General features: G+C 38.6%; 2 protein-coding genes across 5 annotated transcripts in view; one reads left to right on the top strand and one right to left on the bottom strand.

The window, feature by feature from the left end:
- The window catches only part of LOC117432047 (tetraspanin-18-like), a 41,315-nt gene extending 35,737 nt beyond the window's left edge, over positions 1 to 5,578 (top strand). Inside the window, exons 5-9 of the mRNA XM_059001974.1 lie at positions 239 to 313; positions 2,170 to 2,268; positions 2,395 to 2,571; positions 2,956 to 3,040; positions 3,433 to 5,578. Coding sequence (XP_058857957.1) covers positions 239 to 313; positions 2,170 to 2,268; positions 2,395 to 2,571; positions 2,956 to 3,039 — 435 coding nt within the window. The 3' untranslated portion in view covers position 3,040; positions 3,433 to 5,578. The remainder of the gene's footprint in view (positions 1 to 238; positions 314 to 2,169; positions 2,269 to 2,394; positions 2,572 to 2,955; positions 3,041 to 3,432) is intronic.
- A 674-nt stretch (positions 5,579 to 6,252) lies between these two features.
- LOC117432401 (tumor protein p53-inducible protein 11-like) overlaps positions 6,253 to 16,874 on the bottom strand; it is a 57,198-nt gene continuing 46,576 nt past the window's right edge. For all 4 annotated transcript variants that reach the window (XM_059001977.1, XM_059001976.1, XM_034054287.3 and 1 more), the window contains 2 exons: positions 14,029 to 14,130; positions 6,253 to 11,609 (listed from right to left, as the gene is read on the bottom strand). In XM_059001977.1, coding sequence (XP_058857960.1) covers positions 11,476 to 11,609; positions 14,029 to 14,130 — 236 coding nt within the window. In that variant the 3' untranslated portion in view covers positions 6,253 to 11,475. The remainder of the gene's footprint in view (positions 11,610 to 14,028; positions 14,131 to 16,874) is intronic.

A 16,874-nucleotide genomic window follows, 5' to 3' on the forward strand; every position in this document is an offset into this window, starting at 1 on the left:
TGTTTTATATTTAACCATGTGAGATATAGAGGTCACCTTTATTGTTCATTCAGTAGGGTGTGTACAGAGTAGCTTTTCCATATACACAAACATTTGAAAGTTTAAATGTTTAAATGCTTTAGCCATAATCATAACTCTCTCTCTCTCTCTCTCTCTGTCTCTCTCTCTCTCTCTCTCTCTCTCTCTCTCTCTCTCTCTCTCTCTCTCTCTCTCTCTCTCTCTCTCTCTCTCTCCTCAGTTCTTCATGCTCATTCTCATCATTTTCCTAGCAGAGCTGGCAGCTGCAATCCTTGCCTTCATCTTCCGGGAGCATGTGAGTGTCCTATCTGCCTATTTCACTGGTTTATACCATGAATAAGTGTCAAAATAAATAATGTTATAAAATGGCTTCGATAAATTAAGTGCTGTGATTGGCTGAACAAGATCACATGACCATGCGGCTATGACACCATAGACAGCTATGACATCATAGACCAACTTATTTACCTGATCTATTAATATTACTACGCCTTAATAGTAACAATTATTTAAACAGTGTTTCTGTAAGTAAAAATGTCAACATACAACTGAAACAGCATTTAAATAACTCAACAATCTGTTTTTTTTTATGTCTGTCACTAAGAATTACAGAAATATTGGCAAATATACTGTGGTATTTATTTAGTCAGAGAACAGAACAAAGAAAACTCTGAGGCAAGCAGTAGCAGTAACACTATTCAAAAGCCATCTGAGAAATCACTGCGCAAGTCTCACTCAGCATGTAATATACTGTATACATGCAGCAGCGGCATCTACTTATTAAACTAAATAGCGCCTTATAAAACTGACTAGCGAGTATGCAATATTTAAACTTGACACAACAGATACCTCTCACGACTACCCTCCGATTTCAGAAACATATTTAAAACAAAATTAAAATCTCTCCTGCTCTCTGCTGACACAACCGTTGGGCTTTTAAAAAAGGTCGGGAAGGACTGACACTGTGCAAACTGACACGGAAGTCGTTTAGTCCACCTATCATCTAATGCTGGTTTACAATCGAGGGAATTATGCCGGTTACCGGCAGCGGTGTGAAAACAGCCTCAGAAATGATTGGTCAGCTTCTCTTGAAGACCGCAAAGCCTGAGTAGGATAATTTCCTACAAAGAAAAAAAAAAAAAAACACTCGGAAGCCTCTCCCTTGAGTGCCAGTGCAGTGCAGTGTTTGGCTGATCCTTGAATCCTCCCTCAGATGTGGGAAATCAGTCTGCTTTCAATTCACAAATGTCATTTCATCGCGAAAATTTTACTATAAATGGCGATGTTCAATGTAATGTTTATGGCAAATAAAAAAAAAAAAGTACAAAATATATGTTACAATCAAACAGTCTTCAGGGACTATTTTTTCTCAGTGGAAGGATACATATTTTTTTTCCTTAAAAAAGCCAGTTTGTGTAATTATTTTCAAAAAAAAATGTAGCCATTTTATATGCAAAATAACCCACTCCAGGGTGTGCGGCAAGACAATTCTTACTGCACTTCCTGTGTGGTTGAAGGCACTCAGCCTCATGCCTCACAACGCACCCAAGGCGTGCGGTAAGAATTGTCTTACTGCACACCCTGTCGTTATCTCTTACATCATCAATATTCCAAACAGAAAAAAAGTTACTGCTCCAGACTGCATGGTTCTGTATGGAAAGTGAAGTCTCCTTGACTTGAATAGTTTTATCTATATGAAATAGAACCACTTTTGACTGCTGTGAAGTGTAATTGGAATGCAGTTTACTAGTACAAATGGACTTGTAGCTACACCATAAATACAGTTTAATCATACCAAGTAATATTTATTGTGCAGCTACATGTAACTTGTTTTGCACAATATATTCAGTAGAATAAACATAAAGTTATACAATTAAACATTTTGAAGAGCATAATATACTGAATGTAAAATGTGTATATGCTGTCTAAACATTTGTCTGAGTGTAATGCATTGTTTAAGCATTGCTGTATTTATTAGCATGAGGTTGACGAGCGTTAACACATCTTATTGATGGTTGGTGAGAAGATCTTATGCATAAAGCATTAACATGACAGTAAATGCACTGGGCTTTCAATGCATTTAGTGGTTTTATGAACAGAACTGAGATAACGTGACTTTGTTGTTGACCAGCCCGTCTCGTTGTGTTCCAGCTGACGAGAGAGTACTTCACGAAGGAGCTGAAGGAGCACTATCAAGGCTACAACAACACAGACGTCTTCACAGCCACGTGGAACGCATTCATGAACACAGTGAGCCTCGTGGTCTATTTTGCAGCACTGATTCAAATAAAAAAAGAAAACGGTAAGCGTGAGGCTTGACCGTCATAGAATGAAGCGTCATTCCCCAGTGTGGATTTCCTCTTTCTTCTTGTGCAGTTCGATTGCTGTGGAGTGAACAGCCCAGATGATTTTGAGGGAAGCCGGTTCAGGCTTCTCTATCCGGATGACCTGGTCCCAGAAGCATGCTGCAAGAGAGACATCCACACCAGAGGGGGCGCTTTCATCAGCAAGGAGGAGTGTCTCATGGGGAACATGCTGTTCCGCAACAACAAGGTAAAGAACAACCCAAGTTAATCGCTGTGATACTTTCATAGAGGAGGCGTTTTAATGGGTGGTTTTTCTGAAATGCCTGATTAATGGAGTTTATAGTAGTACACTTGTCAAATTCAATGGCAATGTTCAATGCATGTTAACATTTATTAAATATCGTTACAGTAGCTTAATCAAAGGTAAACTGTGGATTAAGCTGAATTAACAACAATCTCTCTCTCTCTCTCTCTCTCTCTCTCTCTCTCTCTCTCTCTCTCTCTCTCTCTCTCTCTCTCTCTCTCTCTCTCTCTCTCTCTCTCTCTCTCTCTCTCTCTCTCTCTCTCTCTCTCTCTCTCTCTCTCTCTCTCTCTCTCCTCTCCTCTCTCTCCTCTCTCTCTCTCGTTGTAGGGATGTTACTCTGCTGTTGTGGACTATTTTGAGATGTACATATACATTTCTGCGGGCCCTGGCTATAGTGGTCCTGACTATTGAGGTAGGACATTTCAAAGTTGCTGTATGTATTCTCTTGTCAGCTTCCTATCTATACTAGACTTGGCTTGATACAAAGAAAAATACCCACACTCCCATATTGTGGAGGCAGTGACACCTTGTGTCCATTTTGGGGATTGCTCAGTGTTGAATTCTTCTCACCAAGTAGAGTTGTGGAGGGCAGTGGTGCCCCCCTAGTGGAATATTCTGCTGTTTCCCCCCGTTCATTTACAGCAGTGTCAGTGAAGTTCAGTACTAGTTTAATTATGTTCATAATCCAAACTACCTAATTTAAAAATATAGCTCTTGAGTGAAAGGGTTGAATCTGGAGTGACAAATATGGCGTACCCCGTCCCTACCCAAACTAAAGTTTTATCTTTTTTTTCTTCTCCTCAGCTCTTTGCCATGGTGTTCGCTATGTGCTTATTCCGGGGGATCCAGTAGGTGGCGCTGTTTCAAAAAAGACTTTTAAAAGGGGAAATCAAGAAATAGTAGATTCCTTGTAATGTAAAAAATAAGAAGAAAACATTTGTTGATTTTAATAAATTGATACATGAATGACCAAAAGGGTTGTACTTCAGGGCTGGAACTTTGAGGTGCCAAAAACAAAACAGAAAAGAAAGAGAAGAATGGCTAATTGAAAGAAGACGATGGAAGAGGCGGATTGCATTGCACTGATGTTGGGGTGAAGAGGATTTGATTTGGAGGAGCAGAGAAAGAGGTCTGCGGTGGTAAAGCAAGACCTGTACCAACCACAGCCTTTGTCCCTTGATAGAACACATAGGGCCACTTCATTCAAACCCAGTGTCACTTTGGAATCTGAAAATATCAGACAGACAGCACTGTAGACTTTGGACAACCTTGCTGATACTTTCACCAGCTTAAAATTCAGCTTCTGTGGTGCTCATTTTAACTTTGTTTTAGTATTATTATTATTATTATTATTATTTTTATTTTTATTATGATGTTATTTACAATAATACTGCTGGATTTTAGCTGAACCATATTAGTCAGTTACATATTTTAACATATTATTCCTTATCATCAGGCCATGTAACTTTCACGCTATATTCCTGATGCACTCCACAAAGCATACACTAACTGATGTTGCCATTTAAGGACTGCCTACCACGGCTTTAACTACACTTTATCACTATTCCCTTCTCTTGGCATTAGCAACATGATGACTGGTCCCCTCTTTGTTAAACACTGAGTGTTTGCTGTTATTTTCTTAATTTAATTTCGGTTTGTGAACATTTATTAAATAAAGATGTGTGTTTTTTTTCTGCTGCTTCCACCTCCCCCTCCATTAATCTGTCGCTTTGGCCTTGTTCAGGCAACATGACAAAGCATTTCCCTGTCAATTTTATCTTGGTAAAAGTGCATACCTTAAATACTCAGGCTATACATACTGAAGCTGTAAGACGTGCAGGTGATTTCACAGCCTTTCAATATCAGGGATATTGGGGGGAAATGTAACTTTAAAAAGCTTGCCCTCCTCCCTCCTGTATATCATCTTTTCTACAATGAAAACATATGTATGAATATATTAATATTGAATGCTTGATTGTGCCATTTTAAATATATATTTTCCCTTTTGTATGTACAACTTTGTATGTAAAATTGCTCAAAAATGGCTGGTAACTATTTCCCATGTATAGCCTACCATTACCCATTGCTCTATTTTTTTAAACCACTGAGTCATTTAACTGAATATTTAACTTAAAATCTCTCAATCAAAAGCAGGATTATGCCAGAGCAGCCTGTATGTACAGGGAGGTTTCACAAGTCAGGTGGTCACATGACATTGATGTTATGGCAGAGCAATGACACAATGAAGGGTAGCAATATCCTCAGATTACTGCAACCACTGGTCATGTTGATATGGGCACCATATGGAGCCCATTATCAAGACAACATTAGGCGCTGTATGGAGCATTCCTATAAGTGCACCTAACACCCTTTCATGGTTGGCCTCTTTCAATATGTTTTTTTTTTTTCCATTGCAGTACTGCAAAGTGTCCAACTTACTTTAAAATGACTGTATTTATGTCTGTTTCCTATTGACTGAGCTTCAATGTACGAAGCCAGATTGTGATTTTGATACTATGCTTGTAGACTACAGATGAATGTGATTTGTAGGTGACGTTGCAACCCGGTAATAAAGAGGTTGTCTCAATATTCATTAGCAGTTTCGTAGCTGGTTTCACAAACCTTATCATTAAAATCGAAGTTTTGGTCTGTGAAACCAGCCATAACACTTTAACCAAAACCCAAATGAAGTCACTTCCCCCCCCCTGGACAGAGCTTTGTAACTACCAATGCCAGCTGTGTCTGTATATTATTATCTTGTATTTAGTAACTTTAGGATGTCACTTGCTGTTTGTGAGAGATGTACACATTTCAAAATGGAGCAGCCAAGCACTTAAATTATACTGCATTTCATTGCTGTTCCTGACTGCATTTAGACCAACAGTGTTTATGTTCATATACAAGAAATGTAAATGTGTTTAAAACAATAAAACCTGGTTTCTAAAAATGATATGTGTGCTGTCTCCTGTTTGTCTGATGTATGCATGGATTTGGCTACGCTGTCTGGCTGCTTTATTAGAAATCCTTCATCACACTTGGCCTTGCACCTCATCTTGTGAAATGCACACAAAGCTGCTGTGTTGCTTAAGTCTAAATAGTGCCATCTATTAAAGACACATTATTTAAAGTAAAATATTGAGGCTTTTGCCAGTTTATATGTGTCACATCTTGATTATTTGTTTACAAACCTACCAATTGTTTTAAAAGAATAAATGAACAACTCATAATTATATTATTTTTTTCTTGGAAAAAGTCAGTATTGAACCCAGTACCTACTGCTCCACAGCCACCTCCCTTACTACTAGAGTTAAATACAGCACTTTGGGTTGTTATTTCAACCAAAAATGTGTTAAAACTAAAAAGAAAGTGACATCACCAGTGTGTGTGTGTGTGTACAAGCCTAAAACCCACTGATTGGCTAAACCAGGGGTGTCCAATCCCAGTCCTGGAGGGCCGCTGTCCGTCCTCGTTGTTGTTCCAACTGTACACTAAATTGCTTAATTGCACCAATTAAGCTTCTCATAAGTCCTGAATGAAACGCATTCAGTTGATTAAACAAATAAATATACCCAAAGTATTCAATTGCTTTTTTGTCAGAGGAAAAAAAGAAAAAAATACAAAAACCAGAAAAAACACAATTTATTTAACTTTTTCTTTAAGAATACAAACACAATATTCCTTCTGTAGTTTCCAAAATTATTTCAAAGCCATCAAAAACCAAAAATGCATATTTAAAACAACCATTCACTGTTCATGTAAAACATTTGATTGTTACAGCATTTAAAAAGAATATTATTCATAAAGTCGACACAAAATATTTTTTGTACTAATTATCCCATTTTATTTCCTCTCAAATTGGCACTGAACTGCAATATAGTCTGTGAAATCAGACTTGTGCACCTGCTGCTACCTAATTCAGTCCAGCGTTTAGTCCTACATCTCTGCTGTCTACCTCAGTATGATGCTTTTTAAACCTACTTGCAGTAATTCTCTAAATATAACACACACTCTAATGTATAACGCACAAGACTAACGATGAATCGTTTCAATTGACATGCACCTCTTGTGTACCATCTTAGAAAGAAAATGATAGTATGCAATATTGAATACTATACTCTGATTATACACACGTTGTGCAAAACATACAGAAATGCAGCTTCAATGTGTGCATTACACTCACAGAATTATGGTAAATGTTGAGGGATTTTTACACTGGTGCCAATGTACTTGTATCTCCTTGCCACCTCTCTGTGGTTCAGACTAACATGTAAAGATAATAAATAAATACATACATATTACGTACAAATCTTACCAACAGATCCTGTGGTTGTACTTTCGATGGCTATGGTAATTAATGTTAACCCTGTGGACGCAGTGTTGTCTATGGAAGGTGCTCATTCCAATTCTCTCTCGTGTTTTTTGAAACATGTAATTGTCATTGGTTGCTTTGCTGGTTTTGAACGTTGTTTCATCGTTGTCCTGTGCTCTTTTCCATTAGTTCATGGAAAGCACGTCAATGGTTGTCTGTTTTGCCTGACTTGGGTTTGGGGCTGGATCAAATCCTCAATGCTGTTCTGTCTGTTTTTCGGTGGATTGTAATGGGTTGAGTTGTGGTCTGATGAGATGGTGTTGACATTTTGGGGTTGGTTTCCATTGAAACCTGACTTGTATTCCTTTAAGCACAGGTTTGAGTTCCTGGATGATGGGGTACATCTCGTTTCATTCTTCGCGGTATTCCAACCAAAAGGGTTGTGGTGTTTTTTTGGTTGCATGCTTTTAGACTATCCTCTTTTTCTGATTGCGTCTCGTGGGTTTGTCTCTGTCTCCATCTACTAGACAGATTCTGCATGTGCGTAATTGCTGGACTAAAAGGGATCACAGGTAAACATTACCACAGTCATCAAGAGTTCCAGCACAGGATTCTGTTATGAACTAACATGCAAGTTTGGCTGCCAAACCACCAACTATAATTACATTATTTACTGTAAAAAAGTGTAGCTCAATATATTGATGACACTACCCAATAGTAGCCATCAAATCTGAACTGGATGGATATGATGCTGAGCACTGGGAGGCTAGGCCCACTCCAGCCTTGCTGCCCTTTATCAACATGACCATGATTTCAAACAGCATCCATATATGTCAGTCTCATGTGCTACCAAAATGATACAAGAAAGAAAGACACGGAAGCAATAGTACTATTAATAACACATAGCCTATTCAGAATTAATAAAATACCACTGTTATACCAGATATGTCCCACTTAAAATCACCAAATTCACTGCAAGGATAACTGTCTTATTTGTGCAAAATCTGCACACGAACATTCAGTCAAACAAGCATTTAGTCAAAGTATTTTTCCAGTGTGCATATTTTCTGTGTCATACAAATACTGTGCGTTATTTTAATGTTGTAATGTGTTTTCTTTTGTTCATTTTCTTTTGTTCCCTGAAACGGTTTTAATGTCTATGGTTTCCATGGTGATGCTCAAAATCTAAATTGCCTGAAGACTTAATGTTTTTTAAACTCTTTTCATTTATATTTTTGATGTGTCCTGTTCTATAAAAAAAAAAGAGAAAAAACAGAACTATGCTTTATTAATGGGGGGGGGGGATTACGTGAAATCAATTGAAAGCTCTTGTGCAGTTCTGAAAGACAACCCCACCTTTTAAAACAAATGTCCCTCTGCCCCTTTCTTTACAGGCTGGGGGCAAGTCACACAGCATAGGGGAAAACAACACTAGCTCAATACAGGAAATAGAGGACATCCACTAAATTTGCCTAAAGACTGAACTATTTGAGAGACCTTTATACTGTCTAGCCCACTTAACTTCAAGCTACTTGCACCAGCATACAACTTACTACACCTCCTGTCCTTTAAAACCACACAGTAATACCACATACACCATTCCCATCAATGCACATGAAGAATTTGAATTAAAAACGCAATTGCTGCCTCATGTACACTATCATCTAAACACACTATGATGAAGATGAAACCTCTTCCTTTAAATACCAGCAGCCCACAAACACAAAAACATATCCAAGAGCTTTCAGACCGCCATCAAATGAATCACGTTTTAAAATCGCAGTATAGCTGGTCCATATTCTTTTATTTTCATAAGAAACTGGCTAAAATCAACTGAACAGTATATATATATATATATATATATATATATATATATATATATATATATATGTGCTTGTAGTAAATAGTAAAAGGTAACCGCGTAAAGTAAATAGTAAAGGTAACTGTGCAATTAATGAACTTGCATTTTGAAATGCATCTAAAAGATGTGATTGGTCACAAAGGCAGTGATATAGACAAAAAGAGATTCTAGAATTTAAATATCATTCCATACAGTCAAGTAAATGAAGTAAAGGTTAAAGTATAGACAAGGTGGATATTGGGGATGGTGGTAATTGTAACGTCACTTGAAGTCTAAACTATGTGAAGTAAAGGCAGTTTATTGTTTAATATCCCAATACCTGCTGCACAGTGAGTGCAACTACAGCATAGTGGCAGGATAAATGTACTTCAGCAAATTCAATCCTGGAAAACGGAACAACAAGTCAAGTTAATGTGATGCATTTTTTAAAAGGGCTTTTTTTTCTCTCAAAGTGAATTCATGGGGTGCAGAACCGAGATTACTGCATCTTTTAAATTTGCCGACATGTTGATTTAAAGTGGAGCAAGACAAGTTTGTCTGGAGTTTGTTTCCGTGTTGGATTGTGAAGACTGATTTGCTTGCTTCGCCAATATATGGAGTTGTGTGTGAATAAAATGAACGTCCTTTGAACATGCTGTTGGCTTATAACTGAATCCTGTAGTGGGGCTTTGTATGGTTTAGTGGGGTTCTGTGGTTGTGTAGCTGTGCTTGTTTCTTGATCTGTCTGTTAGTGCTGCTCGGTTAACCCTAACCCTAACCCTAACCATTTTAAATCAACCCCACAATGCAATAATCCCAGTTCTGCACCCTACGAATTCAGTTTGAAAAAAAAAAACACGAATGTCAGATGCCCCTTTGGAATTGAACAATTAAAATGAACCATCAATATCCTTGTTCTCTATACAGCACCACTTGTTTTCAACTTTTGTATTATGATTCCAAACTCCAGCTTCATGTCTGTAGTACTGTATGTGTACGCTGCCTATGTGACTCAGCAAAACTTAAACATACAACTTCTTTCAATGGAACAGTAAAGGAACACTTTGTGGGGTGGAGCCAACACTAACCCCACATTATCTCACAAAGACACTGATAATAATTTCTAGTTAAAGCATTTTATTTAACTATATGATACAAGCCGGCAAAAGTCAGGATTTGTAATCCAAAAGGCAAAATTCTGACATTAAAACACATATATACAGCTACTTTTATTTATTTTTAATACAAAATGGTAATGCGACATGCTTTTAACCAATCAGCAGGAAGTAAACCCGATTGCATTCCCTAAATAGAATTGCAATCTTTTATAATCCAAATACCTTTGGTTTGAAGTGGAGGAGGATACGTATTGACTATCAGGCAGTGATTGAAGTTCTTGTAAAAACACTAAAAGGGTTAGCAGATCCTGACACAGTAGAGTGGGTAGAATACTGTAAAGCCATAAATATTTGCGACCCACATATTTGGTGAATCACACCCATAAAACCTATTTTGCACCAGAAATGTTGGCGACCTGTTGCAATATGCGAATGATGTATTTTAAGTGGAATTTTTTTTCTCCCCTATATGTGAAAAATGCATAATAAAAGGCTTGCAAATATGTATGGCTTTACAGTAAATGGAATTACACAGTATGCAACGCGGTGCAGAATTTTAGAATGCAAACTGTGATAACGTCTTGGTATGTTTCAAATATATACACGGCTTTAGCTGCTCTCTTGTTGATAATGACATCCCTTTTATTTAAATCTCTCTGAACCCACATGTAGGCGTCGATACCAGAGGCACAATATATGAGACTTATATCCCACAAATGAGGAAGACTAAAGTTCTGGAAGGTCATTTGAGCTGAAATTGGCCCCAAACCAGAGCTCATTTTCTGCCATGCTGTAAGAATATATGCCACAAGAAAATGAACACGACATTTTAAACGGGTTTACACAAAGAAGAAGAAGAAGAAGAAGAACTAAAACAGTACTGTATCTTCTACCTTTTAATGTTTGAGAAGCACAGAAGTGGCCACCGAACTACTGCAGCACCACATCAGCTGACGTTGCTTCACACAGATACAAATTGCAGTTGGATATTTTACTTAAATACAGTACATATCCACATACATATGTTGGATATGGTAATCCTATTTTAAATAAATCTACTGTATTTACTGCATAAACAAATTTATATCCTGCTACCATTATGTTCAATCATATATTTGGTAACTTTCGTTTACAATAAGTGGCAGATTTTGAAATATTAGATATTAAACTAAAATGCTATTCCTTATTTAATCCCAAATTGTATAAAAAGGCTGCTCAATGTTCATGAAAAAAATTCCACATTTACTCATATGAACAGCCTTCCAACCCTTCTGAAAAATGCCACTTCTTGCAAAAGTGGGGAGATCAGGCGAAGTGGGCAATCCTCATGTCTTTGTACAATAAACCTTCCCTTCTTCCAGCCAGCCTTGACTGTAATAATGAAGTTGCCATTCAAACATCACTTACCATGCAGTACCGCTTTGATACTAACCTCCACAAATGTTACCAAATATTGCTGAAAATGCCCATGTACTAATGTTATTGTACCTGTCTATTCCTGGCTTGTATAGACAAAGTTTGCTGTGTTGAGGATGAAATGGAAAAGGTAGTGTAAATCTGGGTCTGGTCATCTCCTGGGTTCAGATCTTCTTGGACCTGCGCCCCAGCTGGTAGTAGTAACAGAGGCTGATGCCGACGAACATGACTCGGCTGAAGACCAGGACAAGAGCCTTGTTAGACACTGTGCCGTTCTCAACCAGGGTGATGGCAGTCACTGCAGAGAGAGAGAGAGCAGAAGCTGCTTATAGGACGTGGTAACTAAGGTATTCAAATACATTTTACTTCTTTATGAGCACTGGCAACATTATCCAGCTTTGTTTTTCTTGTTTTAAGATCTCGCATGTAGGGGAGTTTAGCAGTTGCCTCTTAACATCCAGCAGCTCGTTGGTGGATGTCAGCGAGCTACTGGTCCCTGGAGGACAAAGGTCAAAATTGCAGGTGTCTGCTTGAGCTGCTGATTTTTGCCTGTAGGAGTGCCAGGGCAACACTCTGTGGAATCCCCAGTGAAGACACTCCCTTGACTGTCTGGCTCACCCTGCACACCACACTGTCGTACCTTTATCAGGTGAGTCACTCTGGACTCTTATTTGTTATCCTTTATTCCAATACAATTCTCTCCTGATATGCCAAGTAGGGTTTTGCAGTATACTGGCAATACGACAGCTATGCGGTACAATATGTTAAATCATTGTCAAAATGGACAATGTGCTCCAGATACTCTCAGCGTACACCATTATTTTCTGGCTGTGTACATTCCCAAGATGCCCGTTACTGGATCGCTATGTTTATTGAGCACAGCTCTTGCGAGTGTGTGCCTCTTCTCAAGCACCTTTTTAAAGTTCTTTAAAAAATTGTGAAATGGCTCCACTTGACTCCTAACTTTGACACTACTTAATAAATATGTTTCTCATGATGAGGTACAGAGAATAGCATAATGGTTTCTGAATTACATAGACTTTTAAAGTACTGTTCAGTAGTGAGTTTATAACTTTAAACAGCATTTAAAAAGGCACAATAAAAAAAACAGACTATTAGGAAATTCTACTTTCAACACAATAAACAAAGCTATTTTATGTAACCTTTATATAAGCTATTCAATCTTAAATATTTGGAGTGCTACCTACATGCATGTTACATTGATCTATATTGTGCATACATCGTATATTTCAATAACAATCATTCTGGTGGATTAAATGTATTGCCATTAGCATTGTGAATTGGGAACATTATTTGTTTCCTGATTCATGGAAAGAAGTGGTAAAAATCAGTACAGTATTCAACTGAAATTAATGCACAAAGCCACAAGAGGGCAGTGTTTACAACTGTAAAATATTTGCGGTCAGGCAGAGAGAACATGTAGTAGTGCCGTGTGCATCACTTAATACATATTTAGGGTTGGCTCATTCTGCATTTTAGATAACTAGACTAATGTTTCTTTCAATTTAATCTGATGGATGAACATAGCTGAAAATCATGTAAAGTGCATCATATAAAATTATAGTAGTTGCCATTGTGAGAATGCTCTATAATAGCTGGACAGAGACTGACGTCTCAGTAAATGCATTCATATTTAACCTTTTCAGTAGCTTCAATGATCTTGCCATTTTAATGTGACAATAACAATCTCTTTTCTTGCAATGCAAAATGTTTAAGATAGGTGAATTTGACATCGCATTCAGTCATTTGCCACACATTTCAGATTGTCTGTCCTAATCTAAATGCTATCAATGCACCATAACTTTCTTTAAATCATGTTAACAACTTGATATGTGTTAGTAAAAGATTAAACTGCTAAGGGGCTGCTGTTTTTGTTGCTTTTAACTGGCAGATATTATTTTTCTATTTAGAGGTACCATGTGCAATGTAATCTAATCAAGCTTCAGCCTATTCAGACCCCTAGTTTTATTTGCTCCTGTTTTACTGTGAAAACTTTTCATTCTAAACAGGTTTTACCAGGCACTATTTTAACACACATGCACAGAGAAGGGGTCATCGGGTGAAATCTAATCTAATTCTATTTGATCATTCTGAACTATCAGAAGCTTCAAATTGAAATTAGTTGTTAAAATCGGAAATACATTGACTTAATTTTTTAAAGGATCCTGATTTTTGTTAACATATGCCTTCGTTTAAACTGTCAACATATTACTAATGGTAACTTACATGTTAACACTTACTATCATCTATAATTATGAAACACTCAATACAATATGTAGTCATGAAACTCCAATGAGTTGACTAAAAGTCTTTCTCAAATATTTCCTACTTGAAGTATTCTCTAATTCTCTAATCTCTCCTTTTACCTCCTGCTTGCTGCTATCACCATTGTCCAGCTTTATTGAATTCTCTTGTGCATATAACTTCCACTTTGAATTACATTTTACTTACTGATATTATTTTGTAGCATCACTATAGTCTAGATGTTCTGTCTCCTGCGTACGAGACAATGTGATCTTCTACTGATTTAAACATTTTAAGTCTTTGAGGAAAGATTTCCAGTTGAAACATAAACCGCTCTAGTAGTATAGGAAAGATAATCTGCACAAAATAGCAGACCAAAAACACATCTAACATACTAATATACATACCTATAGGGAGAGGGATGAGAATTGAAATGTACAGTTGATGCTTACCTAAAAATTGTATACCGAAATAGCATGCTTCTGTCAGCAGTGTCCATCGGATTATCACCTTCTCTGTTGTATAGAGCGCATTCCATATGACTAGGGAGATGCCTGCAGGGAGAGCACATTGACAGGGGTCTTGTTTATCAAGTAAACTGGTACTATGAGCTGCCCTTTGAGGGTCTGAACAAGCACATTTTAAACGATTCTTCTGTTTCCACTCCTCTAACACAAGCACGTCTGTGTTACCCTGAGGCAGCCCAGGTTAACCTCAACGTATGAATGTATACAAACCTCCCACAACTGCAAATAATCTCTTATATATATACAACAAGGCAAAACCAGCCTTTTTAAAGTGTTCACTCCAGTTTGTTACTTATTCCTGTTTAATTTGACAAAACTTTATCTAAACAACTATTATTCAAGGTCTCTTGGCACTGGTATTTTTCTACTTTCAAAGAAAATTCAATAAATTGCACACAGGAGCAAACCCATTTTATATAAATGTATATAAATATAATGATATGATGGATACTTGTATCCCATGAGACAATGTCGAGAGATCTAGCAAATAACTTTTCAACGCTACAGTGTTTTAAACAGTTTTATTTTAGCACCCTAATCTATTTGAACAATTTTGTTGAATAGGAAAGCAGTTCAAGAGCACCCTTAACCCATGTAAAACTCTTGCCACAAGCAGTTGTAAGAAATACCCCATTGTTCTATGGTATTTTACGTATTTATTTTATTACATCCACTAAGGCTTGGCATCAGCTGCTCTTGGAGGCATGTCATGTTGGAGTGCTCAATTGGGATCACAGGGGTTAGTCTAATCTTAAATTGGGTAAGATCACTGTTCACAGCAATATCTTGATTTAAATTGAAACTGTCAATTCTATTTAACTGGTAAAATTCTTGACTAAACATATTTTGTCCAGATGTCAAGGTGTAGCCTCTCTGAATGAATGCCACTCTGATCCACTCCACAAAGGGTACCCTCGCTCGTGTGGCGATCCCCAGGACTATTGCCACCAAGCATCCAGAGCCTGGTGCCAATTCCCCCTTTGCTTGACAGTAGGAATGACAAGTAGGACTGTAGTCCTTTCATCTGCCAGGTGTCACTTGCAGAAAGATTATTGTAGCATTCTAGAGGTATGCCTGGCCATCTGGTTGGTACTTGATTAGGAGTGGGATTAGGAGTGGAATTTCCATCTAAAAGCAGGAAATACCGGGAATGAATGGAAAAAGCAGGTATGGTATCAGAATGTTATCCGGATTTTTTTTCCTGTTCAGATCATCGGTAAAAAATAGTGGAAATGCACAAAATATGTAGTATTTGCAAATTCCTTTGTGTGTGTGTGTGTGTGTGTGTGTGAGTCTCAGAGTCCAATTTTTACGACTCGCTTTTCACCCGGACCCGACTCGCTTTGTGGGCACCCGACCAGACGCACTGTAGCTATTTAAAAATAGATTACTGGTATGCACACAAGGACAAACTGCACACGTGGCACCTACATACTCAATGGAAGTGCATGGCTAGTATGATATTTTTTCTAATTAGTGCAATAGCTATAACCCCTTTTATGGTCTGCATTGGAATAGGCAGCATGATCACGTAAGACTTGCTGGTTAAGTTGGATAATTCAAATCTAATTTGATCCAGGACTTGCCTGAACCCTCTACCCTGTACATGGGTCTGTTTTGAAAAAGGAAAGACATACTGAAATGTGTCCTTGAAAGAACTTTAAATAAATACGGTCAGAAAACAATATATTTTATTGTTTTCTCCAGTTATGTCCAATTATTTTTTTTTATTTATTTATTTTTTTTAAATTTAGTCGTTGCCAATTATTTTTATTATTTTCTCCCAATTTGGAATGGCCAATTATTTATTACAGTCGGCTCACCGCTACCACCCCTGTGCTGACTCGGGAGGGCGAAGGTGAACACACGCTGTCCTCCGAAGCGCGTGCAGTCAAGCCGACCGCTTTTCTTTTTTCACACTGCAGACTCACCATGCAGCCACCCAAGAGCTACAGCGTCGGAGGACAACGCAGCTCTCGGGCAGCTACAGGCAAGTCCGCAGGTGCCCGGCCAGACTACAGGGGTCGCTAGTGTGCGGTGAGCCGAGGACACCCTGACCGACCTAACCCTCCCTCCCCCTGGGAGACGCTCGGCCAATTGTGCGCCGCCCTTTGGGAGCTCCCGTCCTCGATCGGCAAAGGAATAGCCTGGATTCAAACTCGCGACTTGCAGGCTATAGAGCGCATCCTGCACTCACGTGGAGCGCCTTTACTGGATGCGCCACTCGGGAGCCCCCCCCAATTATTTTTTTTTTATGCTCAGCCCACCGTTACCACCCCTGCGCTGACTCGGGAGGGGCGAAGACGAACACACGCTGTCCGCCCACTTCTTTACACACTGCAGACTCATCATGCAGCCACCCACAGCTACAGCGTCGGAGGACAACGCTGCTCTGGGCTGCTTACAGGCAAGCCTGCAGGCGCCCGGCCAGACCACAGGGGTCGCTGGGCGGCGCTCTGCCAATTGAGCGCCGCCCCCTGGGAGCTCCCATCCTCGGTCGGCAAAGGAATAGCCTGGACTCGAATCGGCGACGTCCAGACTATAAGGCGCATCCTGCACTCCACGCTGAGTGCCTTTACTGGATGCGCCACTCGGGAGCCCCCAGAAAGGTTGTTTTTAATAAAACATGTTGACAAAAGAGGATTTTAAAGAGCACAATGTTTTGTTCCATTTAAAATGTAAAGGCTCTGGGTAATTCCATTTATTCTGGCAGTTGAAAAACACTGTTTGAACTGTACAGAACAGAAAACCCAACAGTGATCCTGTGTTCA

The sequence above is a fragment of the Acipenser ruthenus genome, chromosome 27, assembly GCF_902713425.1.
Source record: "Acipenser ruthenus chromosome 27, fAciRut3.2 maternal haplotype, whole genome shotgun sequence".
NCBI classification, from domain to species: Eukaryota; Metazoa; Chordata; class Actinopteri; order Acipenseriformes; family Acipenseridae; genus Acipenser; species Acipenser ruthenus.